Source organism: Macaca mulatta, chromosome X (assembly GCF_049350105.2).
Source record: "Macaca mulatta isolate MMU2019108-1 chromosome X, T2T-MMU8v2.0, whole genome shotgun sequence".
In the NCBI taxonomy this organism is placed as follows: domain Eukaryota; kingdom Metazoa; phylum Chordata; class Mammalia; order Primates; family Cercopithecidae; genus Macaca; species Macaca mulatta.
In genome coordinates this window covers 115,482,017-115,502,300 of record NC_133426.1, presented here as the reverse complement: position 1 = coordinate 115,502,300, position 20,284 = coordinate 115,482,017, and the positions used below count along the sequence as shown (strand labels likewise).

The 20,284-nt window shown below is 37.6% G+C and overlaps 1 protein-coding gene across 4 annotated transcripts in view; it reads right to left on the bottom strand.

Annotated features, from left to right (window-relative positions):
• Window positions 1-581: 581 nt before the first annotated feature.
• Window positions 582-20,284, bottom strand: part of COL4A5 (collagen type IV alpha 5 chain) — a 265,725-nt gene continuing 246,022 nt past the window's right edge. For 2 of the 4 annotated variants that reach the window (XM_077988274.1, XM_028841868.2), the window contains exons 47-52: window positions 12,002-12,100; window positions 10,416-10,628; window positions 5,175-5,352; window positions 3,209-3,323; window positions 2,692-2,864; window positions 1,633-1,850 (exon numbers count right to left, since the gene is read on the bottom strand). In XM_077988274.1, coding sequence (XP_077844400.1) covers window positions 1,769-1,850; window positions 2,692-2,864; window positions 3,209-3,323; window positions 5,175-5,352; window positions 10,416-10,628; window positions 12,002-12,100 — 860 coding nt within the window. In that variant the 3' untranslated portion in view covers window positions 1,633-1,768. Of the gene's footprint in view, window positions 1,851-2,691; window positions 2,865-3,208; window positions 3,324-5,174; window positions 5,353-10,415; window positions 10,629-12,001; window positions 12,101-20,284 lie in introns of all 4 variants that reach the window. The other 2 variants (XM_077988273.1, XM_077988275.1) reach the window with 2 other exon arrangements.

Here is a 20,284-nt window from a genome sequence, read left to right as displayed (position 1 = left end):
AATAAAGCTAAAATTTGCAATTGGCTATCCAGAATCAACAACATTATTAGACAGTTCTCATTATTTGGATCCTAAGTTTTACCACTAGAGATTCTAAGCTTTAGATTTTGCATAGGTTCATATTAGGATTTAGAATACTCAAAATTGTTTTGGTTGTTTTATCTTTTAGCTGTAACATAAATTTTTTATGGAAGTTTTTAATATCTTATTTTTAACAAGTCCTTGACTATTTTAGAGAACTATGCATGTTCATTCTTAATCATTAGGAATATTAGCTCACTAACCTGCTTGAAACATTATTAATGAATTCTTCCCCAAATAGAAGCCAGTTGTTTCCTTTCTCAGCCATTAACACAATGTTGTCAAGAAATTTATTATCTCAGAAATATCTTCCAATAGGTAGTTTTCTTCATTGGAAAAAGTTTACATTACTATATGTTTTCTATCTACTATCAGAGTGATCAAAGCATGGAGAAACCGATTCCCTGGGAAAAGATGACTTGTTGACGTGCAGATTGGTAATCTATCTGTAAATGAGCAGGGGTTTTTTCCACACAGGCTGAAGAGATACACAACAGACCATCCTTACAACATATATCTTTAATTAAATTTATATTGGTGGATTTAAAAAACATTAAGTGAGAAGACGACAGCTAGGGAAATAAGGTATCCTGTGAATATTTATAATAAAGTATTTAAAATTTAAAAAGAATAAGAAACATCAATTGGCTTTTTGTAACTTAAAAGAGACTAACCAAGTGTTGTTTCCCAGTTTTGTACAAGCAGAGACCACAGGAAGATTCTTACATAAGCAGCACAGGGAAGAGAATTGTTAATTCTATGTGTGTGCTTTGTTTCTCAGAATTGTTTGGAAGAACTTTGTCCAGTCAGAAATGAGTAAAAACAAGATGTAAGAAACATTAAAACAGGGGGCATATGGTCTTAAGAGATAATCTTGGAGAATATAGCAAAAGACAAATTCCTCCATTAGATATTATAATTTGGTATGTAACATGAACATTTAAAATTCTGATTAAAGTGACTAAAAGGGTTTGTTTTTTAAAAAAATCAAAACAGAACTTAGGGGATAAAACTCAAAATAAATTTACTCTCAGTAGTAACTTGATGTAGGAATATAAATTCTCTCACTTCGATAAACATGAATATAAAATATTGCTGTCTGTATTCTAAGGTTTCCTACATTTTCTGTAAAAGGTGATTCATGCTATGTCATATGTAAATGACTCAACATTTTGAGCTAAAAGGCTGTTCACAATATACACATCCTTTACTTACAAAGCAAAATAGGCTTAACACCTTTATATTAAAAACCTGGGATACAGCAGGATTAGTAGCACCATGAAAAATAATTCTTCCTACAAACTGCAGTCTTTTATTTTACTCAGTGTAACTCTTCTCTTAACTGAATTTTTAATGTATCATTTTAGTAACTGGGCAAAATATATAATTTTCATCTTACAATTCTTGGAGAAAATCATTCTGGACCCAAAAAGTAAATTCACTTTCTTATTTCTTTAGTAGAAAAATAATAGAGACCTTGCTCTGGTGCATTGCTGAGGTACATCTGAATCTTCATGGTTACTAGTCAGCATGTTATCTTGGTCATATGTAGTAGCACCATTGACGGCAGCAGTAGTTAAGTTGGGGACAATGAGACATTGCATCCTAGGAATTTTATATATTTATATATATATATATGTATATATATATATCACACTTTAAAACACACAAGGAATTCTTCAAAATGTTATGTCCTCTTCATGCACACTTGACATCGGCTAATTCGTGTCCTCAAGTCTCCTGCTTTCAGCGTTTCTGACTGAGGTTTACTGGGAAATAAGAAATAAGACAATCAGATCCATATTTTCTGGTATTTCAATTCTGTTATTGGTTCAAATTTATAACGAAACATTCTCTTTGTGTTAAGTAGCTCTCTTGGTGACTTAATGGTTTACTTTTCAGCAATATGATCTAATGCAGTGACTAGTATGGTTTAAGAACCATTAGTGGTCACAGATATTTTGTAACTATTCTCCCCAACACTATTATCTTTGTATATTTGTGTCTCCTTCTTATTTTCTATTTTTTTCTCTTTCTCTCATACATTTTTCTAATATTCACAGGATGAGGGAAATCTGGGCAACTGATGATGAATAGATAACAAGGACCATAAGAAAAATATCAAGTAGTGATAATTCAAAAGCAACACAGAAAAATAAATTTAAACTGAAAAAAATCAATAGATTGAAGTATCCTGAGGTACATATATTATGTATGTCTTGCTCATTAAATCAGAATCTTTAAAATATCCTGGGAAAGGAGACCACTGAACTGAGAGGGAGAAGACAGACTGTAACTTCATTTCCTGGGGTGGCCTCAATCTAGTTGAACAGCTGCTGACTTATTAGGAAGGTCACATAATCTTTCTTTATCTCTGTTTCATTATTGTAGGATTGCTACTAAGGTATCACAAACCAAACTCACCTAATATTAATCAAGTCTGTTTTTCTGACCTGAGTCATGTATATGAGAATAACAAGCAAGAACAAAGTACACAATCCAATACATTCCTAACATTTGTTGAGAATAAACCACCCATAAATTGTCTCTTTCTTCCCTAGCATCTCTGAAGGAAGCTTTGGACCTGAATTAAAGCTATAAGCACTTTACCTGAACATGTCTGACACATCTACAGTTGCCAGCCAAAAGCTGTAGGAGTTGGCATAGTAGTTACAGGTACCCCTCCCATGACATTCGATGAAGGGAGCTGAACGAAACTCTTCCAAGCAGGAACCAGGAGAGGCTAGGGCTTGACCTGAGCCTTCTGCCCCTGCACTTGTATGCTATAAAAGACAAGGAAAAATGTGCCGCAATACCCATCTGCCATAATAGCTTAGTGAATATCCAAAGATGTGTGCTGGGCTTGGCCAGATTCAAATCCAGTGAACGAACAGGCCCAGAGGTAAGACAATAGTATCCACACCAAGGGTAGTCAAAAAAAGTAATAGGCAGATTATGAAAATATGTTACAAAAAATGTGTGAGGGGGAACAGAGTGCTTGGATAGAAGCTGTTTGAAGTTTAAGCTTCTTGTTATGCAAATGACAGGGATTCCTCATATTGGGAAGAAATGTAGATGGAACGGACAGTCAGCTATTATGACAAATGTAAGGAAGAGTGTAAAATACCATCATGAAGGAATAACCAATCCACAGAGAATCCCATCCCTGAGGACAACGGGGAATCTGGATCGTCTGACTGTGAACTGCGATCACCACAGCTGGAGCTTCACATACTGCACATCTGGTAAAGGAAAAGGAAAAGGAACATAATCTACAGAGTGAGCATGTGAAAAGTAGCCGTCCTGCTTCATTGGAAGCCTTCCTGGTATGGAAGCCAATTAATGTGTCTTTCAATGATCACAAAAGGTGAAGAAATGCACTTTGAGGATTGCATTTGCTAAGTATTGTCTCCCAATATACATAACAAACTGTAAACTTTTGTCAAAAAACTGCAGAACCAGTGCAATGGCCTTTTGATATTCCATTCTGCCCTAAATTTCTATTCATACTTCCTATAGTCAATGCCTTAATTGCCATAAGAGTTTGGCTTGCTGTATTGCACATACTACTTGTTGTCAAAGTGCTCAATTGGAGGGGAGACATTTAGTAATGCTGAAACTGTGGTAAGAACAATGTCAGAAAGACTCGAAAATATAAGAAACGGACACTTTCTCAATCTCTACCCATTATTCTTGGTCCAAAGGACATTTATTAAACATTTGACTATATATGGAGAAGTACAACATATCCAGAATGCTGGGCAGGTACCCAGGCACTTGGAGATGTGGCTGAAATCTACAAAATCAAGTAAAATAGCCAGAATGAATATAGCTGAGCCTTCCATATCTTTAATGAAAAACATGAGTGGACCTCTTGACATATTACTGAGGCCAGTTTTGCAGTTTACCTAACAAAATAAGTAATACATTTAGACAAGGTTTTACTCCCAAGAGTTGGGACTGACAAAATTACACACACACACACTCACACACTCCCAAATTCCCAAAGGATTCAGGAAAATGTATTAAAAAGGGCACCATGAATTTGCTACTAAGGCTGAACCAGCTTTAATCTTTATATTTACTATCAAAGGAAGCAGACTTTCCAGCAATTCATCCTTTATGGTTACTGAAATCCTGGGTCATGATCAGAATAAAAATGGCAATAAGCAATATTCCTGGGAGACTGAGTTAAACTAGGTTTCAAAATGGCAAAACTCTATTAATGGTATCCTCTTAGTTACTCATGCTCCAAATCTCAGCTACCATCTTCTTCCCATAGCTATCAACTGTCAAATCCTATCTAGCCTAATAACGTGACACATGTACCCTACTGTGAGTTCCAATTTACTCACATCAGGGCTATAGCAATACCATTCAATCCAACTGTTCTCTCTACCTCAAGACTATCCCTTCTGTAATCCATGTTACACATTGATGGCACTATAATGTAATCTGAAGTGTAGCTCTAAAATATTTCGGGGCTCCTTGTTACATATCAAGTAAACTTCAAACTACAATTTGGTACAGAAGGCCTTCTACCATCTGCGCCCAAGCTAACTTTGCAATCTTTTCTCCCAACATAACCTTTACATACTACACCCTAGATACATTACTTTATTACCTATTGTCATTTTATCTGCCTAGTATATATCTCCCCTTTATAACTGCCTGTGCCTCAAGTCCGTCTAGTCATTCAAGGACTGATCAGTTCAAGACATATTTTTTCCATATGGTCATCCCAGATTTCTCCATTTGAAATTAAACATCTCTTTCCCTATGCTTTCATAACATTTTAATTATATTTATTGTAGAACTTAGCCCAAATCTGGTATATATTAGACAAATTTATGTAATAAATAAGTACTACACTGTCAGTTATCTGGCTATTACACTATGTCTATCATGGGGGCCTGGTCAAAAGCAGACCACCAATAAATATGAGTCAAACTAAATACTTAATTGAATAGTAAGAGGTACCTCTGTTCTACCTAACCTAGGAGGAATATCATCAGATTGTTAGCTTTGGACTCAAATATGACTAGCTAATTAACTGGGGATTGGTAAAAGTCACAGCTAAATCAATACCTTACCGACTAATGAATGGCTGGATGCTCTGGCCCTTTAGGGGTTGCATGCTCACTGGCATGGGCTCTGGGGTAGAGAGCCAGTAAGAATAGTCATTTCTTGAAGCGAAGTTGCAAACATTATTGATGTTGCAGAACATGAAAGGCATGGTACTAAAGCGACGAAGGCAGCTGCCAGCCGTCCCTAGAAAGATTTGGAGAGAAAACAATAAAGGACTGCATGATGATGATACTTTAGTTTCTTCTAAAACAATAGCAGACAGCCTTTCGAGGAAACTTGCCAGCTTTTCATAGGTAATAAATATACTATATTTCTTAAATCTAAGATTTACTCATATTTTAACATTTATAAAATTAGGATGTGTTTTATAATGTATGCTAATATTTATTGTGGTAGCTCATTATATTATTTCCCAATGCTGTTTTTAAACTAGTGATGCATCTTATAAACAATGGTGTCTTATGCAGAATATTTAGTAATTCATTGTGTGCAAGTGAAGGACACATACTGAGTCCTTACGATATATTATCAATATTTCGTGCTCCAGGCTGCCCTCTCTTCTTCTAAGACATCCTCAGTGTGTATCTTGTGTGAATTTGCAATCTCCTTAGGCCTAGGGACAATAGTAATACTGGCCAGTGTGCAGAGCCACCGCAGACAGGTTTGAAGAATACGTAAAAAGGAAAAAAATAAGATAGGAAGGAAAGATGTGAGGGGAAAGCAAACCAAAAAAAGAAAGAAACTAATCCTTGAAATTCAGAGCTAGTAGGACAAGAGAGGTTATTTTTACTTGTGATCAAGCCTTTCTTTTCTCATTTACTCACAAAAGAATGATGAAAAATGCACTTACACTTTTGAAAGTTAAATATCTAAAGTTTTGATATCTAAATTTCATCCTAAGTTTAAATTGATACTGTGCCAGTATTAAGATATTAGCTATTGTCTCTCAGCTCCACACCCACTCTTCTGTATTCCACTTTGTAATAGTAGGGACTGGGAATTTGCAAACCACATTTCTACCTTGCCAGCTTTCATTTATGGTGTTTTGTGAATATTGATATCTAAGAACAAACTTTTATATCACTCTTTTAAATGCATCCAATATAATGATTTGAGATCTAACATTTACCATTATAGAAAATATATAAACTTGTCTTTAACAGTTGGAAATTATACACTGCTCCTTCTACATTTAAAAATTATATTTCCCTTCCACTTTTCTCACGCAGTTTTATCCTAATGTAACATATTTTTATTTTTGAAAGTTTTTTATTGATCATGCTATCATATTTCTAAAAAATTAAAATTGAATACTTTTTAAAAACTTTTTGTGACTATAAGACTTTACATGTTAAACGTTTTATTTTGACCTGTTATTGTTATTATTATTAATTCATAACTGATAAAAATATATATATTATAAATTTTTATATAATTATTACAATAAACTTTTATTAGAAATGTATTTCTTAGTAAGATGGATTAAAAGTGAATTACAGAGCTTGAGTTAATGGAGACATTAACAAAACTATTAATTTTTTATTTATGCAAAATAATGGGGTACATGAACATTTTTTGTATGTATATAATGCACAGTGATCAAGTCAGGGTATTTAGGGTATACATCACACATGTACAATATTTTTTTTTAAGTATAGTCATCCTCTTCTGCTATCAAATATGGAATTAATTCCTTCTATCTTACTGTATGTTTGTATCCTTTAACCCACTTCTCTTCATCCTCCCCCTTCCCCACACTTACCCTTCCCAGTCTCTGCTATCTGTCTTTCCATTCTCTGCCTCCATGTGTTCAAATTTTTAGCTCCCACATATAAGTGAGAACATGTGATACTTGTCTTTTTGTGCCTGGCTTATTTCACTTAAGATAATGAGTTCTACTTCCAACCATGTTGCTGCAAAGACATGATTTCATTTTTTTATATGGCTGAATAATATTCCATTGTGTATATACACCACATCTTCTTTATCCATTCATCCTTTGCTGGATACTTAGGTTGATTCCATATCTTTGCTATTGTGAATAGTGCTACAATAAACATGTGAGTACAACTATCCCTTTGATATATTATTTTCTTTCGGGTAAATATCCAGTAATGGGATTGCTGGATTTAAAAGTAATTGTATCTTTAGCAAAACTGTTATTTTGAATTATCCCTTTGAATTTGTCTGTCAGAGGTTTTCATACTTCAAGGCAATGTGCAAGAGTATGACTCTTACAAAGTGGAGAAGGCATGACAGTGAAAGGAGATAGGGGAAAGGAGATTGCCCAAAGCACATCTGCTAAAGTCAGATTGACTTTAGGAGAAAATACATATAAAAGTCAAGGAGTTGAAATTTGATTTTTAAAAAATTATGCCTCCGTGCATCTTGGAAATTCTTCATATATTCAAAGGGGTATGCTTATCTCAGACTGAAGATGACTGACAAAAGACTAATAGATCTCAAACCTGTACTGTCAGAATTATTTGGAATTTTTATACAATAGATTTGGCATAGGACTAGGAGTCTTCAGAAAATTCCCTAGGTTGAAAATCATTGATTTAGTCAAATTTATGCATTTAAAAAACTGGTTAAGAAAAACCTGACTGACTCACAGTCCTGTAAGAGTGAACAACAGGGGAAAATTTAAAAAGAAATGAATTTAGAATTGGCAGGTGTTGGATTCAAGTCTTACCTCCATCACTTTCTAACTGTATAAGGTTTCAGTAAGTTATTTAACCTGTTAGCCAGTCTCTTTGTGTGTAAAATGAAAAAGCAGAATATTTCTATACATTTTTCTTAATCATAGTTGTGTAAATTAAATTAGACAATGGACATGAAAATGCTTTGTACATTATAAAGTAATTTAAAAAGAAAACTATTCTACTGCCTAATTTGGGACAGAGCTGAAAATACCCGGTCTTATAAGGAAGAGAAAAGAAAGGTAAATAAAAGGAAGGCCCATAATGATGGAAGTATCTGGAGTATCTGGTTGCACCTGTGGCTGCCCACAATGATGCAGAATTCTGGGATATAGTCTCCAAATTTTTGAAGAGAGAGTGATCCCATATACTCCCAATGCCCTCTATACCCTACAGTTATAAGACTTTAATAGACTAATGGTTCTCAGTATGTTTTATTTTTCTCCCAGACAGAAAAGCTTTAGTATTTAATCCATCTTCTCCGTCCTCTTTCTTACATTGTATAATCCTTCCACTAATTCAACACAGACTGCATTTATTCGATCAGGAGGTAATTGTTTCTTTAACATCAAAGTTACAGCTGCCTCTATCTTTGCTTAGTCATCAAGATACCTCCAATGTGATCCTTGTGTGAGCCCCAGCAAAGCCTCTGCAATCCAGGACCATTCCTAGGATCTTAGGCTCTGTCATGGCCTTCCCTGTGTCTGAGGCCTAAACTACCAGAGTCACGGTCTATTTATAGACTCTAAATCTGACTGTTCTTATTCGAGCAAATACATGGATTCCGAAAAGTTATAATTACATGCTGATAGCAGATTCTATCTTCTCTTTGCATTACATTTTTTAATTTCGTAGTGCTCAAAACTTCTAATGGTTCCTCTGTTGACCTGGTAGGTTAGGGATGTGAAGTTTAAAGTTTGATTATAAGTCTGACAGTGTAGAGAGATTGAACAAAAAAGAAGAATTTTATAGGAGAAAGACTAGAGAAAATTACCTGAAGATATTAAATTATTTAGATATTTATTATTCAATTAAATTATGGAAAGATAATTTAATTACTAATTTAATGAAGATTTATCAGTTATAAAATTTAAAAATATGTAACCAAGTGAAAAAGAGAAAGAAAAGTGCAGAGGAAAGTTGAAAAAGAGAAAAAGGAAATATAAGTGGAAAAAAAAGAAGACGGAGAAGAAAGCTATTGGGCAAACCCTTACATTATTTGGTTTCATAAAATGACCTATGACCACTGACTTACATGTAAGTGAATATCCTTACTCTGGTGGGCCAGAACTGGCTGGCAGGTGTGGCCATATGCCTTCTAAAAGTAGGGAGTAAAGCTGACCTCCGGGGTCTCTGTTGCTGCAGAACCGTTTCCACAGAATGAATGGCCCAGCCAATGAGACCTCAGGAAGCTTCTCATCATAAAGATTCCAGAAACTGGGAGCCCCGACTATCTTCTTAAAAGTCGTTATGAAGGCAAAGGGGATAGTCAGTCTTAAAATAGGCAGCCCTGCTGGGAGTGGTGGCTCACGCCTGTAATTCCAACACTTTAGGAGGCAGAAGTGGGCAGATCACGAGGTCAGCAGTTCAAGACCAGCCTGGCCAACATGGTGAAACCCCATCTCTACTAAAAATACAAAAATTAGCCAGGCATGCTGGCGGGCGCCTGTAATCCCAGCTACTCGGGAGGCTGAGGCAGAAGAATTGCTTGAACCTGGGAGGCAGAGGTTGCAGTGAGCCGAGACCGCACCATTGCACACCAGCCTGGATGATAGAGGGAGACTCCGTCTCAAAAAAAAAACAAAAAAAACAAAAAAACACCACGCAGCCCCAGGTAAGACAATGGGACTTCAACATCCAAAGTCAAAATTCCAGGAAAAGAATTCATGGGGATGGAAAAGTCCTTGAGAGTGATTCAGTCCAGTGTCATCCCATCAACTTTGCTGTCCACCCCAGTATAGAAAAGATACATGGGAGCACTTTAAATGAAATGGATTTTGCACAGAAATGTCATACTTTATATAGCTTTAAATGACTCCAGTAATACTTTATAAAGCTAAGGTACTTATTTTAAGAACTACAAACTAGCATAATTAAGCAATGACCTTACTTTCTTTGATCTATAAACCAAGATTCTCTTCAGAACTTATGAACTTGATGAAGACCAGTTTCAAAGATGAGGTAACTATCTCCCATGAATTATAAACACTGCACACTCAAGCAGCTGCTATACTGCAAAGAGCCCAGTGAAACTGTTTCATTAATAGCTAATCTAACTAAAAGTAAATGTGGCCTTTGTGAAATGATTTGCTTTAGGCCAAGAATTGCACTCATAAGAGCTAATTAATGCTTTTAGTTTAAGGTTAAATATTATTTATTTAAAAATCATGGTGAATATATTCAGTTGCCTTTGGCATGGTTTTCAGTTTGGAAGCCCCAAAAGAATAGAGAGAGGCACTTTGGCCAAGGCTACTCTAGAACCCAACAGGATTTCTGAAACAAAAACAAAATGCACAGTAGGAAATTAAATATTGATTATCTCACCCAAGTCTTGACCATGGGCTCTTTTATTTCCTTGTACATACAGGAGAGAAAAGCCTTCATAGATCTGAAGTGTTCCCTGCGGGCATTGTGGTGCATCCGTTGTCTGGCTGTGGCGTGTAATAAGAAATCCATGTGCAATAGAGGAGGTTCCAGGGGGACCTGGGGGACCTTGCAATCCATCTGGCCCGGGGGGACCATCCAAACCACGAGTACCTATTTCCACAAAACCATCAGTATACAAGATTAAGTAAGCTCTGATCCACTCTTACGGTTATTGACAAAACATTATTACCTCATTTGACTAGTTAACTTAGTTGATATTTATAGAGTGTCTATAAAGGCATTGTCAGATATCATGGGCTAGGAGACAAATAAAATATGCTTATTTGGAGAGTCTGTATGTTATTTAGTCTCTCGTTGTACTAAAAGAATCTGAACTCCATGACCAATTTTCAGCCTGCTGTTTTGTTCATCAGTGAGAAAGGAAGGGTGTGGTTGCCATCAATCTACCAGATTCATTGCTGAAAAACATTTTCCTTTGAATCTGTCTGGGGAAATTATTCTCAGGCATACATTTTTGTGTAGAGAACAGGCAGGGCATTCTAAAGAAGTATTTTCAAAATGCCCATTTTCAATCTACCACTGACTTCCCTTCTTGATTTAGCCTCTTGGTTTGAGTTCATTTAATAATTTTCTGTATACACAGGCCTTTGGACAGTGTGTGTATAAATTTTCATTTTAGGGAAACTTCACAGAAACTCTTGTGATGAAGACGACACTAACTCGTTATTTCCCTAGAAACATAGCATTAATGAAATGGCAGGGCATTGACTCTAGGAAGGCTATAGGTATTACCACTCTGCCTTGCTGCCACTGATATTTGAAATACAAACTCTTTATGTTTATTTAGAGTTATATTTATATAATCTAGAGTTGTTAACATATATTACTGATCTATATAATGTATGATCCTCTATTTCTATTTTAGAAATCTTAACATTAGTGTATTTTTTATTTCAAGTTGACTCAAATTCTTTTTGGAAGTAGATTGAGTACAGATTGAAAATCTAATAGATATCAGACTCAGTATTATCAGGAGCACCTATTAATGCTCCTAATATCAATTTATCATCTCAACATGAAACGTCACCATGACTCTTAAAGGTCTATGGCAATCATTTAAACTGTTCATTTATATTTGCTGCTCTTTATGAAAGAAATTACAGCCTGCTGTGATATTTTCAAATGTGGAAATATTCACAATAATTTCAAGCAAGGGATTTAAATCAACATATCGAAAATTTGCTGAACAAGTAAGTACAGTGAGTGCCTGGAAAATTCTCATCGTGAGAAAGAACTGAGTTTTCCACTGCTCTAAACACAAATAGAAGTAACCTTGTATGCTTCTCTTATAGTGACAAATCTCCTTATTATGTGCTTTGCTATTTTCCCCAGTTCCATATTCACCAGTCAGCTATGCTAACATCAAGGGAAGATCTCACAGCTCTAAGTGGAGGCCCTATGTCCAGAGGTCTCCCAAACTCAAAGACTTTCCCTCCACCAACAGCATGTTTTACTTGTCTTACCTGGCTGTCCTGGCAGACCTGGGTCTCCTTTGCGCCCTCCTGCACCATCAAAGCCAGGGAGTCCATTGCGTCCAGGATCTCCTGGAGGGCCAGTTGGACCTACAGGAAAATAAATGAGGTATTCAAATATGAGTAGAATATTCTCACATCTGGACAGATCTAAGGGACAAAAGATTCTCGAGACACTGAATTCCCAATTTGGTTTTGTCTTAAATCCAGAAAAATGAAGAGATAACTCAAGTCCAGGACCAAAAAAGCCAACAAGGATTTAGCTTTAGTTTTAAATAATCCATTTGCTTCTGGGATGCTTTTAATGGAGTTGTGTTCTCTTGGTCTTCAGAATCAGACAAGAATGTAAGTCCCAACTTTTGTTTACCATCCCACCATAAGTTACTGCCAGGTATACTTTGTTTTTAATAAGACTGTCACTTGATTACTTAATAAGAGCGAAAGACTGAAGTTAGTTCTTGCTTTCTTTTATAATGATTAATGAAAGTTGGCTATAAGCATAGAGTAAAATGGCCACCTAGACACCAGTTAGTTTAAAAGACAAGGGGCTTCACAGTGGGAAACTGATAGCCCAACAAATCAGCTTTCAATCTTTCTGACGGATGATGTACAGAAAGCACCAGATCTTAAATACATTTTCATTTCATTATAATTTTTTTAACATTAACTAGTTGTTCAAATTGGAACAGCCAGAGGGGCTAATAGTAACCTGACATGGTCTAAAAGAAATTCAACCATGAGAAATTAACACTTTCAAGAAAAAAGAAAACGGAACTTCTTTTTTCAAGAAAAAAGAATAGTGGTCTGCTATTCTACTAGTTGCTTAGACTCCTATTGTCAGAGACAACCTCTGACATGTAAAAGGAGAACTAGGGAAATGTTCTCCAATGAATAAGCCTTAAAAGAATGATCTGCATAGGAGTGATGAGAGAGGGCATCCTTGTCTTGTGCCATTTTCAAACGGAATGCTTCCAGCTTTTGCCCATTCAGTATGATATTGGCTGTGGGTTTGTCATAAATAGCTCTTATTATTTTGAGATATGTCCCATCAATACCTAGTTTATTGAGAGTTTTTAGCATAAAGGGCTGTTGAATTTTGTCGAAGGCCTTTTCTGTGTCTATTGAGATAATCGTGTTTTTTTGTCATTGGTTCTGTTCATGTGATGGGTTACGTTTATTAATTTGTGTATGTTGAACCAGCTTTGCATCCCAGCAATGAAGCCGACTTAATTGTGGTGGACAAGCATTTTTATGTGCTGCTGGATTTGGTTTGCCAGTATTTCCTTGAGGATTTTCGCATCGATGTTCATCAGGGACATTGGACTAAAATTTTCTTTTTTCTGTGTGTCTGTCTCTCTGCCAGGTTTTGGTATCAGGATGATGCTGGCATCATAAAATGAGTTAGGGAGGAGTCCCCCTTTTTGTATCATTTGGAATAGTTTCAGAAGGAATTGTACCAGCTCCACTTTGTACCTCTGGCAGAACTTGCCTGTGAATCCATCTGGTCCCGGACTTTTTTTGGGTGGAGGGTATTAATGCCTCAATTTCAGAACTTGTTATTGGCCTATTCAGGGATTCAACTTCTTCCTGGTTTAGTCTTGGGAGGGTGTAAGTGTCCAGGAATTTATCCATATCTTTTAGATTTTTTAGTTTATTTGCATAGAGGTATTCATAGTATTCGCTGATGGTAGTTTGTATTTCTGTGGGATCGGTGGTGATATCCCCTTCATCACTTTTTATTGTGTCTATTTGATTCTTCTCTCTTTTCTTCTTTATTAATCTTGCTAGTGGTCTATCCATTTTGTTAATCTTTTAAAAAAACCAGCTCCTTGAACTGCACAAGATGGCCGAATAGGAACAGCTGCAGCCTCCAGCTCCCAGTGTGCGTGACACAGAAGATGGGTGATTTCTGCATTTCTAACTGAGGTACGGGGTTCATCTCATTGGGGTGTGTCGGACAGTGGGTGCAGGACAGTGAGTGCAGCCCAACAAGCAAGAGCCGAAGCAGGGCGAGGCATTGCCTCACCCGGTAAGCGCAAGGGGGAAGGGTATTCCCTTTCCTAGCCATGGGAAACTGTGACACATATCACCTGGAAAATCGGGTCACTCCCACCCTAATACTGCACCATACCAAGGGTCTTAGTAAACAGCACACCAGATTACATCCAGCACCTGGCTCGGAGGGTCCCACATCCACGGAGCCTCCCTCATTGCTAGCACAGCAGTCTGAGATCTAACTGCAAGGTGGCAATGAGGCTGGGGGAGGGGCGCCCACCATTGCTGATGCTTAAGTAGGTAAACAAAGTGGCCAGGAAGCTCGAACTGGGTGGATTCTACCGCAGCTCAAGGAGGCCTGCCTGCCTCTGCAGACTCCACCTCTGGGGACAGGGCACAGCCAAACAAAAGGCAGCAGAAACCTCTGTAGATGTAAATGTCCCTGTCTGACAGCATTGAAGACAGTAGTGGTTCTCCCAGCACAGAGTTTGAGATCTGAGAATGGACAGACTGCCTGCTCAAGTGGGTCCCTGACCCCCGAGTAGCCTAACTGGGAGACACCCTCCACTAGGGGCAGACTGACACCTCACACCTCACATGGCCGGGCACACCTCTGAGATGAAGCTTCCAGAGGAATGATCAGACAGCAACATTTGCTGTTCAGCAATATTCACTCTTCTATAGCCTCCACTGCTGATACCCAGGCAAACAGGGTCTGGAGTGGACCTTGAGCAAACTCCAACAGACCTGCAGCTGAGGGTCCTGACTGTTAGAAGGAAAACTAACAAACAGAGAGGACATCCACACCAAAACCCCATTTGTACATCACCATCATCAAAGACCAAAGGTAGATAAAAACACAAAGATGGGGGAAAAAGTATTGCAGAAAAGCTGAAAATTCTAAAAATCAGAGTACCTCTCCCCCTCCAAAGGAATGCAGCTCCTTGCCAGTAACGGAACAAAGCTGGACAGAGAATGACATTGACGAGTTGAGAGAAGAAGGCTTCAGACAATCAAACTTCTCCAAGCTAAAGGAGGAATTACGAACCCAGCGCAAAGAAGCTAAAAACCTTGAAAAAACATTTGACGAATGGCTAACTAGAATAACCAATGTAGAGAAGTCCTTAAACGACCTGCTAGAGATGAAAACCATGACACGAGAACTACATGACAAATACACAAGCTTCATTAACTGACTCGATCAACTGGAAGAAAGGGTATCAGTGACTGAGGATCAAATGAATGAAATGAAGCAAGAAGAGAAGTTTAGAGAAAAAAGAGTAAAAAGAAATGAACAAAGCCTCCAAGAAATATGGGACTATATGAAAAGACCAAATCTACGTCTGATTGGTGTACCTAAGAGTGACGGGGACAATGGAACCAAGTTGGAAAACACTCTGCAGGATATTATTCAGGAGAACTTCCCCAACCTAGCAAGGCAGGCCAACACTCAAATTCAGGAAATACAGAGAACGCCACAAAGATACACCTCGAGAAGAGCAACTCCAAGACACATAATTGTCAGATGCACTAAAGTTGAAATGAAGGAAAAAAGGTTAAGGGCAGTCAGAGAGAAAGGTCGGGTTACCCACAAAGGGAAGCCCATCAGACTAACAGCAGATCTCTCGGCAGAAACTCTACAAGCCAGAAGAGAGTGGGGGCCAATATTCAACATTCTTAAAGAAAAGAATTTTCAACCCAGAATTTCATATCCAACCAAACTAAGTTTCATAAGTGAAGGAGAAATAAAATCCTTTACAGACAAGCAAATGCTGAGAGATTTTGTCACCACCAGGCCTGCCTTACAAGAGAGGCCTTACAAGGCCTTACAAGGAAGGCCTGCCTTCCTTCCTCCTGAAGGAAGCACTAAACATGGAAAGGAACAACAGGTACCAGCCACTGCAAAAACATGCCAAAATGTAAACACCATCGATGCTAGGAAAAAACTGCATGAACTAATGAGCAAAATCACCAGGTAACATCATAATGACAGGATCAAGTTCACACATAATGATATTAACCTTAAATGTAAATGGGCTAAATGTTCCAATTAAAAGACACAGACTGGCAAATTGGATAAAGAGTCAAGATCCATCAGTGTACTGCCTTCAGAAGACCCATCTCATGTGCAGAGACACACATAGGCTCAAAATAAAGGGATGGAGGAAGATCTACCAAGCAAATGGAACACAAAAAAAGTCAGGGGTTGCAATCCTAGTCTCTGATAAAACAGACTTTAAGCCAACAAAGATCAAAAGAGACAAAGAAGGCCATTACGTAATGGTAAAGGCGATCAATTCAACAAGAAGAGCTAACTATCCTAAATATATATGCACCCAATACAGGAGCACCCAGATTCATAAAGCAAGTCCTTAGAGACTTACAAAGAGACTTAGACCCCCATACAATAATAGTGGGAGACTTTAACACCCCACTGACAATATTAGACAGATCAAGGAGACAGAAAATTAACAAGGATATCCAGGAATCGAACTCAACCCTGCACCAAGTGGACCTAATAGACATCTACAGAACTCTCCACCCCAAATCAACAGAATATACATTCTTCTCAGCACCACATCACACTTATTCCAAAATTGACTACATAGTTGGAAGTTAAGCACTCCTCAGCAAATGTAAAAGAACAGAAATTATAACAAACTGTCTCTCAGACCACAGTGCAATCAAACTAGAACTCAGGACTAAGAAACTCAATCAAAACTGCTCAACTACATAGAAACTGAACAACCTGCTCCTGAATGACTACTGGGTACATAATGAAATGAAGGCAGAAATAAAGATGTTCTTTGAAACCAACGAGAACAAAGATACAACATACCAGAATCTCTGGGACACATTTAAAGCAGTGTGTAGAGGGAAATTTATAGCACTAAATGCCCACAGGAGAAAGCGGGAAAGATCTAAAATTGACACCCTAACATCACAATTAAAAGAACTAGAGAAGCAAGAGCAAACACATTCAAAAGCTAGCAGAAGGCAAGAAATAACTAAGATCAGAGCAGAACTGAAGGAGATACAGACACAAAAAACCCTTCAAAAAAATCAATGAATCCAGGAGCTGGTTTTTGAAAAGATCAACAAAATTGATAGACTGCTAGCAAGACTAATAAAGAATAAAAGAGACAAGAATCAAATAGACACAATAAAAAATGATATAGGGGATATCACCATCGATCCCACAGAAATACAAACTACCATTAGAGAATACTATAAACACCTCTATGCAAATAAACTAGAAAACCTAGAAGAAATGGATAGATTCCTCGACACATACAGTCTCCCAAGACTAAACCAGGAAGAAGTTGAATCCCCGCATAGACCCATAACAGGCTCTGACATTAAGGCAATAATTAATAGCCTACCAACCAAAAAAAAGTCCAGGACCAGACGGATTCACAGCCGAATTCTAGCAGAGGTACAAACAGGAGTTGGTACCATTCCTTCTGAAACTATTCCAATCAATAGAAAAAGAACGAATCCTCCCTAACTCATTTTATGAGGCCAACATCATCCTGATACCAAAGCCTGGCAGAGACACAACAAAAAAAGAGAATTTTAGACCAATATCCCTGATGAACATCGATGCAAAAATCCTCAATAAAATACTGGCAAACCAAATCCAGTAGCACATCAAAATCTTATCAATCATGATCAAGTGGGCTTCATCCCTGGGATGCAAGGCTGGTTCAACATATGCAAATCAATAAACGTAATCCAGCATATAAACAGAGCCAAAGACAAAAACCGCATGATTATTTCAACAGATGCAGAAAAGGCCTTTGACAAAATTCAACAGCCCTTCCTGACAAAAACTCTCAATAAATTAGGTATTGATGAAACATATCAAAATAATAAGAGCTATTTATGACAAACCCACAGCCAATATCATACTGAATGGGCAAAAACTGGAAGCATTCCCCTTGAAAACTGGCACAAGAAAGGGATGCCCTGTCTCACCACTCCTATTCAACATAGTGTTGGAAGTTCTGGCCAGGGCACTCAGGCAGAAGGAAGAAATAAAGGGTATTCAATTAGGAAAAGAGGAAGTCAAATTGTCCCTGTTTGCAGATGACATGATTGTATATTTAGAAAGCCCCATCATCTCAGCCCAAAATCTCCTTAAGCTGATAAGAAACTTCAGCAAAGTCTCAGGATACAAAATCAACGTGCAAAAATCACAAGCATTCTTATACACCAATAACAGAAAAACAGAAAGCCAAATGATGAATGAACTCCGTTTCACAATTGCTTCAAAGAGAATAAAATACCTAGGAATCCAACTTACAAGGGATGTGAAAGACCTCTTCAAGGAGAACTACAAACCACTGCTCAATGAAATAATGGAGGACACAAACAAATGGAAGAACATTCCATGTTCGTGGATAGGAAGAATCAATATCGTGAAAATGGCCATACTGCCCAAGGTAATTTATAGATTCAATGCCATCTACCTGACTTCAAACTATACTACAAGGCTACAGTAACCAAAACAGCATGGTACTGGTACCAAAACAGAGATATAGACCAATGGAACAGAACAGAGCCCTCAGAAATAATACCACACATCTACAACTATCTGATCTTTGACAAACCTGACAAAAACAAGAAATGGGGAAAAGATTCCCTATTTAATAAATGGTGCTGTGAAAACTGGCTAGCCGTAAGTAGGAAGGTGAAACTGGATCCCTTCCTTACACCTTATGCAAAAATTAATTCAAGATGGATTAAAGACTTAAATGTTAGACCTAAAACCATAAACACCCTAGAAGAAAACCTAGGCAATAACATTGAGGACATAGGCATGGGCAAGGACTTCATGTCTAAAACATTAAAAGCAATGGCAACAAAAGCCAAAATTGACAAATGGGATCTAATTAAACTAAGGAGCTTCTGCACAGCAAAAGAAACTGCCATCAGTGTGAAGAGGCAACCTACAGAAGGAGAAAATTTTTTCAATCTACTCATCTGACAAAGGGCTAATATCCAGAACCTACAAAGAACTCAAACAAATTTACAAGAAAAAAACAAACAACCCCATCAAAAAGTGGGCAAAGGATATGAACAGATGCTTCTCAAAAGAAGACATTTATGTAGCCAACAGACACATGAAAAAATGCTCATCATCACTAGCCATCAGAGAAATGCAAATCAAAACCACAATGAGATACCATCTCACACTAGTTAGAATGGCGATCATTAAAAAGTCAGGAAACAATAGGTGCTGGAGAGGATGTGGAGAAATAGGAACACTTTTATACTGTTGGTGGGACTGTAAACTAGTTCAACCATTGGGGAAGACAGTGTGGCAATTCCTCAAGGATCTAGAACTAGAAATACCATTTGACCCAGCCATCCCATTACTGGGTATATACCCAAAGGATTATAAATCATGCTGCTATAAAGACACATGCACACGTATGTTTATTGCGGCACTATTCACAATAGCAAAGACTTGGAACCAACCCAAGTGTCCATCAATGACAGATGGGATTAAGAAAATGTGGCACATATACACCATGGAATACTACGCAGCCATAAAAAGGATGAGTTCATGTCCTTTAAAGAGACATGGATGCAGCTGGAAACCATCATTCTCAGCAAACTATCGCAAGAACAGAAAACCAAACACTGCATGTTCTCACTCCTAGGTGGGAAATGAACAATGAGAACACTTGGACACAGGAAGGGGAACATCACACACTGGGGCCTGCTGTGTGGTGGGGGAAGGGGAGAGCATTAGGAGATATACCTAATGTAAATGATGAGTTAATGGGTGCAGCACACCAACATGGCACATGTATACATATGTAACAAACCTGCACGTTGTGCACATGTACCCTAGAATATAAAGTATAATAAAATAAAATAAAACACACACACACACACACATACACACAGAAATAAATAAAAATAAAAATAAAGAAAATCTGCACTGCTGGGCCACTCTGAAGTATCTTGAATTGAGGAGCTTCGGTGAAGAAGTCCTGGTATCAGTTGGGGGCCCTTCAGATGAGCTGCCACCTTGTGACTGTCCGTCAGGGACATCTTTTGGCCATCCCTGGTTAGAGTTGCCATGTGGGTGACAACTAGGAGACTTTCCTTGAATGTGCCCCCACAGATGCATGGCTGGGATGGCGTAGATTCTTTCTGTTTCTGGCAGTGCTGGCGCAGGATTAGGATTTATGAGGTTAAGATTAACGGTGACAACAGTAGAAAATCTTTACCTGATAATACATTTTTTATTTTGTAAAATCTTTA